The sequence below is a fragment of the Schistocerca nitens genome, chromosome 7 (assembly GCF_023898315.1).
Source record: "Schistocerca nitens isolate TAMUIC-IGC-003100 chromosome 7, iqSchNite1.1, whole genome shotgun sequence".
NCBI classification, from domain to species: domain Eukaryota; kingdom Metazoa; phylum Arthropoda; class Insecta; order Orthoptera; family Acrididae; genus Schistocerca; species Schistocerca nitens.
Genome location: NC_064620.1, coordinates 298053644 through 298073749, shown reverse-complemented (window position 1 = coordinate 298073749; position 20106 = coordinate 298053644). Strand labels below are relative to the sequence as shown.

The 20106-nt window shown below is 38.1% G+C and overlaps 1 protein-coding gene across 1 annotated transcript in view; it reads right to left on the bottom strand.

The window, feature by feature from the left end:
• LOC126195257 (tetratricopeptide repeat protein 21B-like) overlaps positions 1 to 20106 on the bottom strand; it is a 269874-nt gene that overhangs the window by 139833 nt on the left and 109935 nt on the right. Inside the window, exon 8 of the mRNA XM_049933782.1 lies at positions 12698 to 12793. Coding sequence (XP_049789739.1) covers positions 12698 to 12793 — 96 coding nt within the window. The remainder of the gene's footprint in view (positions 1 to 12697; positions 12794 to 20106) is intronic.

The following is a 20106-nucleotide window of genomic DNA, read 5'->3' as shown; positions in this document are numbered from 1 at the left end:
TAATGTCAAATGCAAGATGGTGCAATTTTTACCACTGTAGCTATTGCAGCACCAATGGAAAGCTTGTTAATTACTACTCCCCATATTTGGCACTTAATCGTTTGTAAAGCAATGCATCAGTAGCTGTAACACACACAAGGCTGTGATGGACTGTAGTTTTCATACCAGCATGCTGCCAAGGTTGTAATGCACAATAAACACCTATTCACCAGCAATAATGAAAATTTTGTACTAGCATTTCAATATAGCATTGCCGATTTCAGTTGTTGTTGTACGTAGAGGGCAGCAAAATAGGAAATCACAAGTGGACACTCAATATGCAAGAAGCTCTCAATAAATGAACAATGACGTGTACTGTACATTTTTACAGTAAATGAAAATTTGATTTGTTCAAATAAATTTTCCAGGAAAGAGTGATAAATGAAATGAAACCTGCCTTAATCACTTTTGCTGTTGTCTGTGGTCACATGGCTGTTATTGTAGTTGTCTACCTAGATCACAAGTGGTTCTATTAGTATGTCAAGACAGTGGGCTCTTTGTGCACATCTGCTTTCAAGTTTGGGCACATGTATCACTGGAATTCCTCCAGACACTTTGGGGATCACTTTCCACAAGAGGGTGAGAGAACTGTAAAATATCATTTATTTTTAAATTCTTGCTCCCCTCTGCTACCTCATTTTTAACAAAGCCGAAAATGAATTCAACAGCATTGAACTGGCAATGCACAATCAATAACTAAAGAAGTTTAATTTCCTTGTCCACTGAGCACAAAATACTTTCCAGAAGGTAGTACGGTTGCATGTGTGGTAAGTCCACCGTTACCACCATCTTTCACTGTCCGCTGCACTCCAGATCAGTAAGCTGCACTAGCCACAAGAGCAGCTCATTGTGCAGGCAGGCCACAGATGTTACTTCACGCACTGAGCTAAGGCTCGCTAGTAGTGGATGTTAGGACAAACACCAGAGGCTCCACCACTATGCACGTCTATAACACCAGCTGTACACAATGACTCAAAACTAGTGCTGCCAATGCTGGTGACATCAATGCTTGCCAATATCTAGTCCAATGCAAGGCTCCCAGGATCAGTCTACATTGTGCTGTTAACTGTTAGCTATCATGCAAGCCACAAGATTTGGACACATGGTTATGCTGTAGACTTTGGGTCACCTCTGGGTATAGTTCCATGTTATTGTAATTTGTGTCATTGTATATAGTATCAAATAAACAAAATCAAAAACCATTGTTCATTTGTGTTACGTGCAAGTACAACTTGTGTGCAAATTTGGTGTCTTTGCTGGTGTCTTCAGACTTTACAGTGAACTGCAGACCTTATGTGTTGACCAGCCACCAAGTGAAGTGAGCTCGCTCTCAAGTCAACTCCCACCATACTCCCCCACCAGTGCTCTTCTAATTCCACTGGTAGCTGTTCTAGGCCATTGCATCAAAAGGGAAGAGTCCAGTTGCCTCTGCCTTCCACATCAAGGGGCAGATTACATCTTTGGATCAAGTTACCACAGGCAGGTAACATGCATCAGAGGAGGGGCCGACACTCTGAAGCCCAGATGTCGTCATGGCATCACCTCCAGTTTCTGCCACCTCACCCCTCACCCTTGTTCCTTCTGCTGTCCACTAAGTGCAGCCACAACCAGCTATGTAAATTTCAGCCCCACACATGGGTGACCACAGACCACGGGCTCCCAGAGCCATTAAGGGGCACTGCAGAAGAGCTGGAGGTCACAAACATCACTCTCTGCTAGGACACAGGCTTAGGCCATTAGGCCAAGTGTGATGTTCCACCCCCCCCCCCCCCCAATACCTCACCTGGAAAGTGTGGGTTGTGGTAACCCCCCCCCCCCCCAGTTACCATTATCTTTTACCATATGCTACACTCCTAACAGGTATGCTGCACCCATAATATGGAGCAACTCACCGCTCCTGCTCACTATGGACATCACTTCAGGTGCTGAGCTAAGGCTTACTAGCTGTAGATATGGGGAATGACAGAACAGGCTCTATAATCAGCCTCCAGCATAAGTCTACAACATCAGCTGCACATGCCAACTCAAAACTAGCACCATCAATGCTGGTGATGACTACTTTGCCTGTAGAGGCAATGTGAGCCTACACCCTGCTGTTAACTATTACCTATCATGCAGCCCTTTAGACTTGCACATATGGTTATGCTACAGACTTTGTATCGCCTCAAGGTGTAGTTCCATGTTATTGTAAGTTGTATCCTTGTGTGCTGTATCAAATAAACAAATTCAAAAGCCAGTGTTCACCTGTGTTGCGTGCCGCAACAATTTGTGTTCCAGTAGGACTGCTTTAGTAAATTCCTTGTATGACATGACATTAGATGGAAGTTCTACATTATTGCTTTAAATCCATTCAATAACAAAATCCTTCCTCCATTTCACAGATGGATTTCATGATATTGGATTTATCATCATGTGGTACTGAACCCGATCTATTACAATCACAGATCTGTTTGGTAACTTTTTTTTAAAAAATCCTTCTCAATCACTCTTCTTAGTGTTTGGCATTCATCTCAGAATGATAATCCCCCACCTTAATTCCCAATGTGAGACATTATAATTCTTTTCCCAGATGCAGACAGAGTCTGAATTGCTCCTCTTCCAGCCATTCCACTCTTGAACACTTTCTCTGAGATACTCATGAACATTTTCTGATATATAAGGCATTTTTCATTCCTACCATCCAAACTTTTGGGAATAATTTGCACCACACCAACTGTCATCAGTGTAATAAATAGACCATCCATTGTTTCGCAATTTTTTTTAACTGAAGCCCGAATAGCACTACGAAAAGTTGTTTCACTCAGATCACAAAAGTTTTAAACTTCAGTCTTCAATGTTACCAATATGACTGCTCCTGTGGGAAACTGCTTTACCACACACAAGTTGTAGATTTTCCTTCTTGACTCCATGAGCAAACTCATTCAATGCAAACTTATGTCCTGTATATTATACATGAGAGATAATATCTACTACAATTGTTACACACACAGTTAGTGCAAACATAGCAGATGCTAACATATACGAACAATATAGAAAACTATCTACAACAGATAGTTATGAACACCATTCATGATGGAAATATATTGAATATAATCACAACATACAGACCTGACCTATTTGAGGCTGTCCACATCGAAACTGTGACCAAGATGCAGTTGTGGCAACCATGATTACCAAAGTACAAAGGACAACTACACCAAGCAGAAAGATATACATGTTCAGTAGACTAGATAAAAAATCAGTAGTGTCATATCTAAATGAGAAATTTGAAACTTTCAGCACAGGGCAGAAGCATGTAGATAGAGGAACTATAGCTCAAGTTTAAAAGAATAGTTGACCTTGCACTGGATAGATTATGCACCCAGTAGATCAGTTCATGATGTAAGGGAACCTCCATGGTATACAGTCACTGTAAAGAAACTTCTAAAGAAACATAGGTTACTGCAAAATAGATGTAAAAACAAAGTGTAGGCCTATAGACAGAGATACACTGTGTGAAATGCGTTTAGCTGTCAATGGAACATTGTATCATGCCTTCAATCACTACCATAGGACAATAATGCCAAATGATCTTTCACAAAACTCAAAGGAATTTTGGTCACATGTAAAGGCTACTAGTGGCACGAAAGTTAGTGTGCAGGCCCTAGCAATTGAGACAGAAACTGAATTTGAGGGAAGCAAAGCAAAACCTGAAATGCTTAACTCAGTTTTCAGATGTTTCTTTACAAAGGGAAACCTAGGAGAATTACCCCAATTTAAACCTCATACCACTGAAAAGATGAATGATATGAGTGCCAGTGGTGTTGATAAACACCAAATCACTAAAAGCTCCAGTGCCCAATGGAATCCCTGTCAGATTCTATAGTGAATTTGTGATTGAGTTAGCCCCTATTCTAACTATAATCTATTGTAGATCCCTCAAACATAAAAAACAACATGCGCAGTTCTTGGGAAAAAAATGCAAATGACCCCACAAGTGACTCCCATCTACTAGAAGGGTAGTAGAAGTGGTCTACAAAACTACTGCCCAGGATCCTTGACATCGATCTGCTGGAGAATCTTAGAACATATTCTGAGATTAAACATAATGAGGGATATTGAACAGAATGATGTCCTCAGTGCCAACCTGTATGGATTTCGAAAACATCAATCATGTGAAACCCAACTCACACTTCTCTCACATGACATACTGAAATCTTTGGATAAAGGCAGTCAGATAGATGCATTAATTCAAGATTTCTGAAAAGTATTTGACTCAGTACCATGCCTGAGCCTCAAAAGTATGATCATATGGAGTATCAGATGAAATTTGTGACTGGATTCAGGACTTTTTGGTAGGAAGGATGCAGAAAGTTATCTTGGACAACTTTGGGTGGGCCCCTGGGAAGTGTGTTATGACCCTTGCTGCTCACATTGTATGTTAATGAACTTGTGGACAACATTAACAGTAATCTCAGAATTTTGTAGATGATTCAGTTATCTATAATGAAGTACTGCTTGAAAGAAGCTGCTTAAAGATGTAGTCACACCTTGACAATATTTCAAAGTGGTTTAAATGTTCACAAATATAAAATTGTGCACTTCTCTTCAAAAAATGAAAAAGTATCCTATGACTATAATATCAATGAGTCACAGCTGGAACTGGCCAACCCATACAAATACCTGGGTGTAAAACTTTGTTGGGATATGAAATGGAATGATCACATAGGGTCAGTTGTGGGTAAAGTTGGTGGTAAGACTTCAATTTATTGGTAGAGTATTGGGTAAGTGCAATCAGTCTACAATGGAGATTGCTAACAAATCACACATACGATCGGCTCTAGAATATTGCTCAAGTGTGTGGAACCCACACCAAATAACACTAACAAGTGATACTGAATATATACAGATAAGGGCAGCATAAATGGTCACAGGTTTGTTTGACGCTTGGGAGAGTGTCACAGAGATACTGAAGAAACTGAACTGACAGACTCTTGAAGATAGACATAAAACTATACTAAAAAGTCTATTAATAAAGTTTCAAGAACTGGCTTTTAATGAAAATTCTAAGGATATACTATAAGCAACTAAGTATCGTTCACATAGGGATCGTGAGGATAAGATCAAAATAATTATCGCATGCACAGAGGCATTCAAACAATCATTCTTCCTGTGCTCCATACATGAATGGAGTGGGAAGAAACCTAATAATTGGTATGGTGGGATGTACACTCTGCCATGCACCTCACAGTGGTTTGTAGAGTTTAGATGTAGATGTAGACATAGTTGTGGATGCCTATCAAGAGAAACATGTCAAATTATGCCCATGTAAGGAAACAGGCACATACTCATCTTATTTTAATTTACATTGCAAATTAGACAACGTCTGTGCTGGTGCACCTGAATATGGATCATGCCAAATGATTTTAATTTATGTCAGAAATTAGTGAACATTTGTGCCAATGCACATGAATACAGGGTGTGTCAACTTATGCCTATCAAGGACATGGGGACATACTAAGCATATTTTAATTTAAATTGTAAATTAGAGAACATTTGTGATGCACTTGAAGATGGAACTGTTGTCCTTAACCCTGGCTCTGCATTCCTCAATGTTCTCCCAAAATTCACTTTGCTGTACTTTCAAAAATGTTGAGACATTCAGAAGTTCTCTTCACTGGCTGTGATATGGAACTGTTCATGCCTTGTTCTTTCTCATCCTCAAAGTAAGCATGCCCACTGACCACCATGGACTTTTCACAACTCCGTAAATGATGTGCAGTTTCACACATGAACAATGCAAATAATTATATAACAAAGACTGTCTCACAGGAGTACACAAAAATTACTGTCAGCACAATTGTTTCCTATTTGATGGAGGGCCTGAATGTAAACACTGCAACAATGAACAATTAAATAGAAATACTTTTCAGAAGTCCAGAAGTCCAGCAACATAGCACACTTGAGCACATGGTGCATAATAAGGCAAAATCAAATAAACTGAACATGTGATATTAGCTCTTTATCAAGTGCATAAAAACATAACAGCAGTGAAAGGCAACAACACAACTAGCATTTTCACTTTTCATCTCATACATATATATTATTATTAGGCGAACTGCGGCAATCTCCATCTGTTATAATTACAACATAGCAACTACTCAGAAAGCAACAAAAATCTGCCTGTAAGTAGAGAATGGTTGCATCTTTAAAGCATGCAAAGGAACAGTTACCTAATTATGGTCTGGATGCTGTAAATCTTCAAAGCTGACACTCACCAAAAAATGATCAAAAAAGCATGCTTTCTCTTAAATACTACCACATATCTCACCTCTTTTGCAACTAAAATGCAACACTCATACATCAAACAAAAGCAGATATTTTCATGATTTCGACAAAGTACAATACATCAATGTCATTCATGCTATGTAACCAGAATCTGAGTTCAAAGTCAGCGGTCAGTCATCATGAAACGTATGATAGGTCTTCTCATACCGAATTTCAATGAATGTTATTGTGCTTCCTCTTAATGCCCATGAGTTGACCAAATATGTGCATCAAAAAGTGCATGGCTTATATTAAAACTCCTTTTGACAGTCTGATCTGATACAGATCACAGAAGAGCAGAGTAGCTTGGTTTGGACAAGTGTGTACATGATAACAAGGGCAGCACTGTGCAATGTTATCATGCAGTACGAGATGGGCGGAGTTAGTGAGGCACAGAGCAAACATGGAAATTGGAGGATTTGCTATTACCATGTTTCACACAAAAGTTATATATTCATATGTAAAATAGAAACAAAGGCATCTTCTAATTACTGAAGAAATGAAGAAAATAATGTAGTGGTAAAAAGCCCTCCCCCCCACACGTATTATAAGGATTCTAATTGTTGAGGGTAACTGACTGTACCCAGCATGAACAAACATTTGGTTTGAAAATTGTAGCTCTAGGATCACACTTTGTCTCTGGGCACACCATTTTACTAGGTCAAGGTATATTCCAAAATGAGGTTCACAAGCATCTTTCTAGTTACTTCCTTTGCAAATGAGTTACTCCTTCCACGAACCACTGCAATAAATCACTGTCTGATATTTCCCTTCCTCACTGTAATATTCATTAGGTCATTCCATTTTAATTTTCTCCCAACTCTCATGTCGAAATGGTTACGGGATGTTACTCAATCTAATGATTTATCACTAATATTGTACTGATATCATTCAAATGACTTTTCATTTACTAATGGTCATTATTTTGTACTTTGTTATATTTGAAGATAGATACTGGCCATCACATCACCGTTAAACATTTGCAATCTCCCAACATTCCCAATAGTTCTCTACAAAATGACACTAACACTAACTGTCCATGAACCATTTTAAAGACATTCTAAAACCATTGACTAAATCATTAAACAAATACATTAGATTCACTTAAATACAATGAATGGAATGATCTGGATAAAAAAATTGGTAAAGCCATGACAGAAATAAAAATTAGTCACAAATACCAAAGCTGAAAACACTCAGCTCCATATTTCCTGCTTTTCGTGAGCAACTGCTTTAACCATTGTGCTACTTGAACACTCCTGCAGGCCTGACTGAATCTTTCATTGTCACAGATGTTTCCACCTATGATTTAGGAACAATTCAGCTAGAGATTCCTCTCTCGCATATGAAGGAATATCATCACTGGGGGTATGGATCTGTTGGGGGGTTCCTCAATGTACATTGCAACATAGGATATTCATTAGTTGAATTAGATTTACTGAAATGAATTACTGATATGGATGAAACCAAAAAAGATACAACTACATGAAATGATATCAGTGAAAACTGGTAAGCTAAGCAGAACCTCAAATGTAATGAATACATCATGGCATGGAAATTACTGTCTGGTTAATGTGCTTGTTAAGTGCCTGACATTTAAACTATGAGGTGAGTGGTTACCCATAATCCTTCCATTATTTATATTTGATCATGGACACAGAATTGTAATAGATTACAGAGAAATAAGCCTTCCAAACATAAGTAACCCATGCATAGAGCCTCTAATCATTGCAGATTACAGTCTTTCCAGGATGTATACACGGGTAAGGAAAAAAATCTGTGATTTTTCCCAAATTCCCTGGATAAAAATATACTTTTTTCTGGTTGAAAATTTGCTTTTTCCTGGACAAAAATACATTATACGCCAGATGAAAGTACCTTTTTTATGTTGAGTGACAACATACTTTCCCACAGAACTGTAAAACTCATCAGTGCTTTGAATGGTAAAGATTTTATACATCGGCACAGAACTTCCTGGCACTTTAGGAAACAAAACCAAGCAATAAACAAAGGGTTTGAGAACAATCTTTGATGTGTGGCAACACGTAAACTGCATACTCTTCTATTACGAAAGTATAAATATGAATGCCACACAACAGCACAGTACCTTCCAAAGCACTGAAATCAAGACTGCAATGTGCTTTTGTCAGTTAATCATAGCTCATCTCATGTGATCTCACCAGCCAATGAGAGCAAATATTCATAGCATAGGATGTGATGTAGTAAGACAAGCAACATTAATGTTAAGTAGCAAGAACACACAAACAGGAAAAGTTAATGGTTTCAATTAATATACAGATAGCTTAGCTCCAATAAAAGACAAGCTTTCACACAAAACTGGTCATCAAATTCTTTTTCTGGTTTTTTTTTTTTTTTCCAAGGGTCTGGTTAAGCAGGACTCTAAGAGTATAGCTGAAATTGCAGCAGCTGAACATTTCTGACAAGTATGAATATAAATTTCGCTGCTGTGCAACGAACATTTCGTGGGTTGCGTGGCTGAATAAATGTTCTGTTGAGCACTTTGAATTTTCCATTTAAAAACCATTTACATGTGAAATTGCTCAATAATTTGCCTCACCCTTGTTTCGAAGGATAATTATACTTCCTGCCATTATTAATGCATAATTTGTAATCTACAAAAGAACTAAAACAAATATGAAAAACTAACCTTGAGGCTTGGTCTTTTTTAGCATGTGTTACCCTTTCAGACATATTAATTTTTGACAAAATAAATTACTCCTTTAAGACATATCAAACACAAATGTGCCAGTAAAATTCTAAATAATTACTTAAATGGCTGGTCTTCTGGGACTGAGATTTTTCCGAGTGGCTGGTCCTCTAAGTGTTAAGTACTGAATGAGGGTCAAAAACTTCAATTTAAGAAAGTCGTCACACATTGTCACACATAAGATAATTCATCTTGCATAAAAGGAAATTTATTTTGAAAGTAATGCTTCTCAAAACACTATTTACAATATTTTCCCGCAACCTGTGAGAAATGTAAACAGTTGTGACGCCATGTTCACTGAAAGCAGTTTGTTGTTATGAAGTACTGTACAGTTTTCTACCTAGAACATACATATATTTTGATGTCAGTAGATGCTTATGTCTGCAACGTGTTTTGTTGCTCTAAATTGTGCATTTTCTTCGCAACTTAAGTATTATTTTGGTGTTATTCTCTTGTTTATGTTTGATCCTTGCAGTTAGAGTCTGCAGTAATGGGTTAAAGTAAAATTGTTTGTTACAGTATCAGAGATTACCATTCAAAATTACGAAAATTTAACTGAGAACTAAAACACTGAAAAATTCCCAAAATTCTAAAAAGTGCCTAGGTTTTTCCCCACATGAAAAAATTTACATTTTGCCCCCAGATTTCCCAGTTATCCCAGGCTATATAAACCCTGCTTTCCTTCTGGACTCCATATGTAAAGTTTCTGCAGTATGTCGACACCTACAACCCACCTCAAAAAACTCTTAAGTAGCCTGGATTCTGCTTTAATGTACACTCATGTCGGAAGTATCAATATGATGGTGCCTCTGAAGGCAAAGCGCAAACCGGTAATTAATAGAGTTGCCCAGGAAATGTCCAAATGAATTATGAACTCATTCTTCAGAGAGGATCCTTTTATGTTTTCTATCCTCGGACACTGTTTTGTAAAATTTCATGTCTTCCTTAATAGTCTGTTCAATATTTTCAGCGTGTAATTAAAATTTAGTAACTCACAGTCAATATCCACCACTTGGGTGTATGGCATGCAGAAAAGATTGCATTGGACTGCTAAAGATCCTGTGAAAGATATAGCTTTGGTTTTAGGTACAATGATTTTGAGGTATGATGTTTGTACAGTCTTATACAGGGTGGGGCAAATGAAAGTGGCCTGGACAAGTGGATACAATTGGACGTGAATGTGAGCATACAGGGTGTATCATAATTAATGGCGTAAACACATACAGTTGAAAGTACATGATACTAGAAGCATAAAAGTCTCAGTAAGCACAGGGTTGAGATGCATACCTTAAGAGCAATGAGAAATTTTTCATCTTCGATACTGTGAAACAAATCTCTTCTACTGCATGTTCTTTGCTTTCCATATTTTGGGAAGTGCTAATGTGGACCAAAATAAGAAACAGATGTCCAGCAACCATGTGCTCTAAAACGCATACCTTAAAAGTCACGAGCACTTGATCATTAGAAGAGTTGTGTTTCATAGTAGCAAAGATGAACAAGTAATCATAGCTCTTAAGGAATGCATTTCAGAGCACATGTTTACTGGACTTTTTTTTCTTGTTTAGTTCCATACTACCAGTTCCCAAAATATGGAAAGCAAAGAACCTGCAGTAGAAGAGATTTGTTTCACAGTATCAAAGATGAAAAACTGCTCATAGCTCTTAAGGTATGCATTTTCGACCCTACGTTTACTGAGACTCTTTTGCTTCTAGTATTGTATACTTTCAACTCTATGCATTTACGCAATTAAGTATGATACACCCTGTATAACCAAATCCCATGATGCACTTCCAACAGAATGGGGCAACTGCCCATACAGCTGGCTGAACCTTGAACCACATTTACACAATATTCATGCCTGACATAGAGTTGTTAGGAGAGATAAGTCCAGTCACAGCTCTACCTGACCACCCAGGTCACCTGAACTGTCAGTGTGAGATTACTTTGTCTTCTTTAAGAACTGCAGCAGAACATTTCAGATTAAACTGCAGCAATTGCAGCATTCCCTATTCGATATGTCTTCTGCAACTTGCTGACCAGGACCCTAAAGTGCCAAGAGATGAATGGTGGTCACTTTTGACATCTGCTGTAGTGAGATTAGTGTGTTTTTCCTTTCCTCTGCTGTGTTTCTTCGTACCCCAGAACTCTGTTCCCCAGGCCACTTTTATTTGCCCCACCCTGTATAATTTATGAACTCCTCACTGAAAAATTGCTTCATGGCATCATACAATAATTTGATCATCTGCTAACAAAATGGAGAAAGTAAAATTATTTGCAATAATTTCAAACAATGGAAAATCCATGATGGAATAATGACAATATTACGTAAGTATAGATCGCAAACTGAGTCTAGCCTCAGCAGCCAGAGACAGTGGTCATGCGTGTGTGAGTTGCATTTGTGTGTGTGTGTGTGTGTGTGTGTGTGTGTGTGTGTGTGTGTGTGTGTTTTGTCCAATTCACAAGAAGGCCGTTCAGCCAAAAGCTTACTTGTTTGACAATCTGTTATGCATATCTGTGACTCTTTTTGTTATGCATATCTGTGACTCAGCATCTCCACTACATGGTGAGTAGCAATCTATCCTTCTATCTATAATTTTCATAATATTTGCAATAATTTCTGTATTCAAAGTTTAAAAGTTTGAGTTTAATCTTCCATTCTCTAAAGGCATTGTCTAGATATAAATTTAAAATATGTATTGATAATTTTCATTCTTATTGAACTCTGATGTTGTTGTTTGCTGTAAATAACGACATTTTCATTCTGTTTTAACCTGGCGGTCTCCATTATTTCTGACAGATTTTTTCATACACGCTGTCAGAAGCATTCAAGTAATACATGAACGGAATTTAAGTCCTTTTATTAAACCCATATCTATTGTCTAAAGAAGTGGTTTATAATAAAAATGCTATCCATACAGTTTTGTTATTTCATTAATATAATCTTTCAAGATTACATGTCCTCTAATATTTCTCGAACGTGAGTTTCCAATAAAAGATTGCCTAAGAGAATGGTCCATCAACATCCAGGAGGAGCAAGAAATAACAACAGAGCAATCTGGAGATGAACTCAATGTATCCAAAATGGAAGCTGCAATGTACCATTACGGCTAATGCTTGATTTACAAAGGGTAAGTGAGATTTTTGTCTACATCAACGTCATCAGTCTCCAAATACAAACTGTAGGTGACAAACACTATTTACATCAAAGTGAGCTCTACTCAGTGTCTCAGTAGCACAAGGAAAACCAATTTCATGCAGTGCACAATGATTTTTCTGTCTTTTGATTTACTTCCCTACGTATGGCACTAAAGATAACTAATGCTCCTTTACTTTTTCCATATTAAAGCACAGTACTTACCCAGTTCCTGGATTTCTATGTTGCATACTGAAAAACTTATTCATACGCAGTGTTTACAGCCTTTGCAGCAATCCTTTCAAACTTCCTTTGTTAAAGCATCTGATGTAAGAACATAACTCAGATTCTATGTAATTAATGTGTTTTGTTTGAGAGTAAGACTGTCATAGAAATCCTGTCTGAGCAGATGCTATTGATATTTTACAAATCAGCCTACATGTTTAGATAAAAATATGAATGCCACTATTTTAAAAACATTATATACTTACTGCTTCAAGTACTGTCACAGCCTGACGTAGAGATGCTGGCTGTTGCCCTTCTTCTGGTGGATGGGGTGGACTGAGTGAAATGTACTGTTTAGCCACCTAAATCAGTATTTAAACAATGAACAACAAAGCCAGTAATGTAATTCGAACAAGAACTCATTGTCTTTATATAATCATTAAACATAACAGCCCAATATTCTACTACTAACACTGAACTACCCCCAGGGTCATTCCACGTCAAGTGGCCTAAGGGTCCCCACTCGACCATCTCCAATTTCGATGAAATTTTTGCAGTATGTACATATAGACCTTACATGAAGCACTGCCAAATTACTGCTTCATAAATAGTATGATGGGGCCACAGCCACCTTTTCGTGAAGGCTCGTTTCTAGACATTGCAAATGAAATGAATAAATTATCAAATTTGTTTTACCATTGTTCAGGATCTAAGAGACCTGTTGTGCTGAAACTTTGTGATCCTATTCAACTTTTTGGATACAGTAGCTTAGTTGTAGCACAAAAGGTCAAACTATGTTAAATTCATCATAGTGTGCTATCAAAGTGGCTCATAAATCTTGTCGTACCAAATTTTGGCTGTACTTTATTGCCTTGTATCTAATGAAAGAGTAACTTTCTGAAGCTAATACTTTGGTTATCTGCAGTCTGCCAGCATGTCATAAAGCTCTGCGAGTGGCAGTGGCACCCAGATTGCTCAAATAATAACCGAGTTATCGAAGTTCAAAGTGTGCTAAAAAATTTAATCAGTCAATTTTGGCTCACTTTCAAAAGGTCATATCTCAAAATAGATCACTCAAATTTGATTTTTCTCGGCACCATTGTAAAGAGCTCACCTTGTTTGATCAGAAAAAGTTGTTTTTATTTTGGTGACAGACCAGTTTAGTGTCAACAATGTTTAGTGTCAACAATGGAGTTTGGTAACAAGCTTCAACAGTCAGTCTGAAGCACACTGTTGTGTAGTGAAGAGTATTCAGATGTTGTGTGTGCCTTTTTAAATGATGTAAAGGGTGTTGTCATTACTGGATATACATCTTTTTTCGGTAAGTAAAAATTATTCAAGGTACGGGGTGACTCTTTAGAAAAGTTTATCTAGAAATGTTTACGGATTGTCATTGTGGAAACAGCAAAACAATTGCAAGCTGTGACTTAAAGCAATGTGAAATCTGGTCAGAAGATCTGTCCCAACTTGCAGAAAAAAAATTTAGCAAAAAAAGCAGAAAAATCACACAGTCAATTTCAAACCAGTCAGAAGATGAAGCATACCCAGAAGTATCCATCGATTCAAGTTTAACTGCTTTTGGGGTCTCCCCTCTAAAATTTCAGAAAGTGAAAGGTTACGCAAAACGAAAAATAAGCGAAGCTCAAGAGGCAATTGCGAATAACATTGCTGCTGCTGGAGGATTTGCCCCAAAAGATCTTCAGACACCTAGTACAAGCAAGACATGTCCTGATTGTGAAGATTATAAGCAGCTGATTAAAAAATTGAAAGAGAAGTTGCAACTGTCAAGGCAGCCTGAAAAACTGCAAATACTGACATTAGTACTACAAAGCTGGACTATAAAAGAGACAATGCAAGAATTTCGTGTTTCAGAGAGGATTGTAAAAACAGCTATGAAGTTACAGGCAGAAAATGGTGTGTCAGCTCTGCCAAAGAACAAGTGTAGCAAGAAGATTCCAGATGCTGTAAAAGAAAGAGTGATAACATTTTTTTCAGAATGAAGAAATTTTCTGAATTTGTCCAGGTAAAAAAGATTGTGTATCAATTAGAATAGAAGGAAAGAAAGTTTTGATGCAAAAATACCTTCTTCTGAATAATTTGAAAGAAACGTTTGCTGCATATCGACTTCAGCATTGGCCTGAAATTGGATTTTCCAAATTCTGCGAATTGAGGCCAAAATGATGCATCACTGTGGGTGCTGCAGGAATGCACTCAATTTGTGTTTGCGCTTTACACCAAAATGTGAAACTGATGCTTGCAAGCTCTCCAATTAAAGAAGATTATAAGAGTCTGATTGCTAAAACAGTGTGTGATTTGGAATCCAAAGACTACATGCTTCATCGCTGTGAAATCTTTCTGGGAAAAGAACTACTGGAACAGTTTTTAGAAAGTAGTTTTGAAGACAGTGATCCAGATGATACCATTGAGTTCAAACAATGGGTGCACACTGATAGTGTTACATTAGAAACCAAGCAGATTAACGTCACAGATTTTATTGATGATATGATTTCAAAAATTGACAAACTTTCCACTCATCATTAAGTTGCAGAGCACCAGGGCAAGCACATAAAACGCATAAAAGAAAGCTGTAAGCCAACTGAACTGATCATACGAGGGTTGTTTTATAAGTAAGGGCCGTTTTTATTTTTTAAAAAAAGATACAGATACTTTTGTAAAAAAACTTTTATTTTCTGATTCTACACACTTTTACCTATTTTTCTACATAGTTGCCTTGTTTATTTAAGCATTTGTCATACCGTACAACTAAGTCTTGTTGTGTACTTCAGAAATAACTTGGACATCAAGCAGCATCAGCTACTGTATAATAAGCGACAACCTGAAACATGATGCAATCGCTGTAGGCCTACATGCTTTTATAGTGAAATTAACAGAAGATCTAAAGTGTCTCCTTGGAAAAATAAAACAAATTTACTACTTCAGTGATGGGTCAGCAGCGCAGTACAAAAACTTCAAAAATTTTCTGAATCCCTGCCACCATCAAAATGACTTAGGAATCTCAGCTGAATGAATTTGCTACAAGCCTTGGAAAATCTCCATGTGATGGAATTGGAGGAACTGTAAAGTGCCTGGCAGCAAGAGCAAGCCCTCAAAGACAAACTGAGGAACAGATTTTGACACCAACTGATTTGTTTAAATACTGTACAAAGAATATCAGAGGAATCCAAATCATTTTTGTTTCAAAAGAAGAAATTGAAACATTAAAAACTGAAGAGGAAGCAAGGTTCAAAAATGGCTGCACAGCATCAGGAACAAGAGAGAATCACCATTTTGTGCCATTAAATGAAAAGCAAGTTTGTATTAGAAGAGCATCCAATGATACAATTTTCTTCACGGAAAATGTTGACCAAAGTCAAGCAACAGTTTCATTCAGAAATATTACAGCCTTACAACCAGGCCAATACATTGCCTGTATATATGATGGAAAATGGTGGATTGGTAATGTGTCTGAAGTTTCAGAAGAAGAAAATGATGTTTTCGTCAGTTTCATGCACCCCAATGGACCTGCACATTCATTCTATTGGCCAGCTACGCAGGATGCTTGTTGGATTCCAAACCAACACATTACTTCTGTCATTTCAGGTCCGTCAGCAAGAAGAATGAGCTGACATTATAGCTTCTTAGAATCAACTGTAATTGCTATTAGTAACAAATTACAGCAAATGAATTAATAAGAACTGAAATATTTAGCTTGGGAACCATAAAGAGTATGACTGGTACAAGTATTTTTTAATGTACTATAAATGTAAATTTATTTGGTATGACAAGATTTATGGGCCAATTTGATAGCACAATATGATGTATTTGCCATAGTTTGACCTTTTGTTTTTTAGTGTTGGAAGAAGAGCCAACACCATGTTACGAGTGGAGGCCGAAATGCACGCGTTTTAGCTCAAGCAGGATGGCGTGAGGAGGGAAGAACTATAGTGACGTGAGGTCTGGAACATGACAAGGAATGAGAATTCAGAAAGCGGACATAATAAGTTTGATACTTAACTTTAATCCATTAATGATGAACTTCGCTCTTGACGGTACATGATTCACAATATTATCTGTCCAGAATACATTCTTGAAGATAGTAATTATAGTAACTGAATATGGCGCCTTGCTAGGTCATAGCGAATGACATAGCTGAAGGCTATGCTAAACTGTCAACTCTGCAAATGAGAGCGTATTTAGACAGTGAACCATTGCTAGCAAAGTCGGCTGTACAACTGGGCGAGTGCTAGGGAGTCTCTGTAGACTACAGCTGCCATGTGGCGGTGCTCGGTCTGCAATCACTGATAGTGGCGACACGCGGGTCCAACGTATACTAACAGGCCGCGGCCGATTTAAAGGCTACCACCTAGCAAGTCAGTGACACCACGTTTTACAGCTAAGATATTGTACCCAAAAGTTGGAACAGGATTACAAAGTTTCAGCATGACAGGTCTCTTAAATCCTCAGTAATGGTAAATCAAAGTTGATCATTTATTCATTTAAGTCAGAACATCGAGAAATGTAATGTAATGAAAATATAAGTTTATTTGTTCTTAAATGCAAAGTCTCGAAAATAAAAACAACTTTTTCTGGTCAAACAAGGTGAGCTCTTTTCAATGTGCCAAGAAAAATCAAATTTGAGTGATCCCTTTCGAGATATGACCTTTTGAAAGTGAGCCATAACTGACTGATTAAATTTTTTAGCACACTTTGAAATTCGATATTATTTGAGCAATCTGGGTGCCACTTGCAGAGCTTTATGACATGCTGGCAGGCTGCAGGTAACTAAAGTACTAGCTCCAGAAAGTTACTCTTTCAGTAGGTACAAGTCAATAAAGTACAGCCAAAATTTGGTACGACATGTTTTATGAGCCACTTTGATAGCATACTATGATGAATTTACCATAGTTTGATATTTTGTACTATAACTAAGCTATTGTAGCCAAAAAGTTGAACAGGATCAGAAAGTTTCAGCACGACAGGTGTCTTAGATCATGAACAATGGTAAAACAAAGTTGGTCATTTATTCATTTCAGTCGCAATGTCAAAAATCGAGTCTTTACGAAAAGGTGGCTAGCAGCCCCACCATACTACTTATGAAGCTGCAATTTGGCTGTGCTTCGTGTAAGGTCTATATGTACATCCTGTAAAAATTTCATCAAAATTGGAGATGGTCGAGTGGGGAGCTTGTCTAAATTTAGGCCACTTGACATGGAATGACCCCCCATTAAAACAAAATATTGCTATAACACAGTTTTACTACAAGGTGACTTCAAAAGGTAAGTTACACATTATCATGGCAGGCCAAGAAACTTTTATTGAATGCTGCACTACACTTCAAAGTGACACAAGTACAGCAGATTATTTTTCAACATAGTCACCAAGTCTCTGTAAACAACAGTTGGAACATTATTCCAATGTTTCAGTTGCTTAAAAATAGAAATCCGCTCCTTTGTCACTGAGCAATTCAAGAACTGCTGTGTGTATAGCCTCAACGTTGGAAGATCTCCTTCCCCCAGTTGTTCTTTCAGCTTGCTAAAAATATGGAAATTCCATAACGCAAGATGTGGACTTCCTGAATAGCATCGCGCACATCTGTGTGGCCTGCTTCAAATGGTTGGCACCATTTAACTATGCCTGGATGCAACTTTGTATTTGGTCTATATTTCGCCAGAATTTCATGGTAAATTTGTGAGCAGTTTAATATTGTCCCACATTCTTCAACTTTGGAGCAGATTTCCAGCAGCCATGCCATTTCAGTCACACGGTCACACCATTTCAGTCACAGCTCTGTGATGCACCTGTTATACATACTGCAACAGAATTGGATATGCAGGACACTCAGAACTTGTACACTCTTCTGACAATACAAAGTTCTTGTTGCATAAAGATCTTAGCATGGGACAACATGTGTAACTTACTTCCTGAAGTCCCTATGTATCTGTCCTCATTCCCACAATTTTTCTTTCCATAATTTTTCTTTCAGTTTTTCAGACATTAAATAGTCCAACAATTAATTTGCAATAATGTGTCATCACCATATCGAGATCACATTCCATTATATTGATAGCACATAGCTCATAAGGTACATCACATATTGTCAAATGGAGGAGGTAGAATGGATTATTATCAATAATAATTATCACTACTGTCATAATTGTTTGAGCTATGGGTTATCATATTTCAGAAATAATCATGATTACTTCACCACTGTGAATAAGCAGTGTAATCTATAAGACACTACAACATAGTATGTCATCTTCTCGAAGAATGAGACATCGCAGATATGACTCTTGATTAACAAGTCATGGAATTACGCTGTATATCATTCTCTACAAGATACAAATGATTGCTTTTTATTCTTTAGACAAATTTTTTAGTGAAGACACACCCAGATCACTTCCCAAACATTCCAGTTTGCTGTTCTTGTGCGACTTGTTTGCATTATATCAAACATTTCGTTTACGTACTACAACACAAAATACTATTCTTTCTTACTAGATAAATCAAGCTGACTCTTTTTGTGATTTGTTAATTATGTTCTAAAACTAATTTAGGTCCAAACAAGGAAAATCCAGGATGGAATGATGACAATATTACGTAAAGGATAGACTGCTACTCAACTTATAGAGGAGATGGTGAGCCACAGACAGGCACTACAAAAAGACTACTAAACATGTGAGCTTTCGACCAAAGGGCCTTCTTCTAAAGTACACAACACACCCACACATTCATGCAAGCACAATTAACACACACATGACCACTGTCTCTGGCCACCAAGGCCGGACTGCGAGCAACTGTGCATGATGAGAGAAGCAATCTGGGTGGAAGAGGTAAGTAGGAGGCTGGGACAGGGAGGAGGAGAGATAGCAGGTTTGGGTGGGGATGGTGAAATGCTGTTTTTGTGGGAGCATACAGGGACATGGTGGAGACAGGGTGGGACAGCTAGGGGCATTTTGGAGATTTTACAGGGGGGTTGGGGTGGGGGGTGGGGGGGGACAGGAGTGGAAAAGGAGAGGGGGAGGGGGAAAAAACGATTGTGGGTGTGCTGGTGGAACAGAAGGCTTTGTAGTGCTGTAGAGGGAGCAGGGAAGGGGATAAATGGGTGAACGACAGCACTATAAACTACCTCTCCAGCACTACAAAGACTTCTATTCCACCAATGCACCCACAATCTTTTTTGCTCCTCCTCTACTTCTTTCCTTTTCCAGTCCTCCACATCCACCCTCAACCCCCATCTAACCTCCTGACTGCACATAGCTGCCCTACCCTGTCCCCTGCACATCCGTGTATGCTCCCACAAGTAGCACTTTACCTCCCCCCACCCCTACGCTCCTATCCTTCCCCTCCCCCCCCCCCCCCCAGCTTCTTCCTTACCCCCACAAACAAGATTGCTTCTCGCTTCTCCCATCATGTGAAGTTTCTTGCAGCCCGGTCTCAATGGGCAGAGACAATGGTTGTATGTGTGAGTTGTGTATGTGTGAGTTGTGTTTGTGTGAATGTGTGTGTGATGTCTACTTTAGAGGAAGGCCTTTTGTCCGAAAGCTCGTATGCAATGAGATGTGACAGCACACAAACCTCCAATTTTTCATTGCAGTGTGCAGTGTTGTAACTGTAAATGTGCCAATTGTAAAACAATATATCCTTCTGTGAGATCAAGTTACAGCTTTATTAAAAG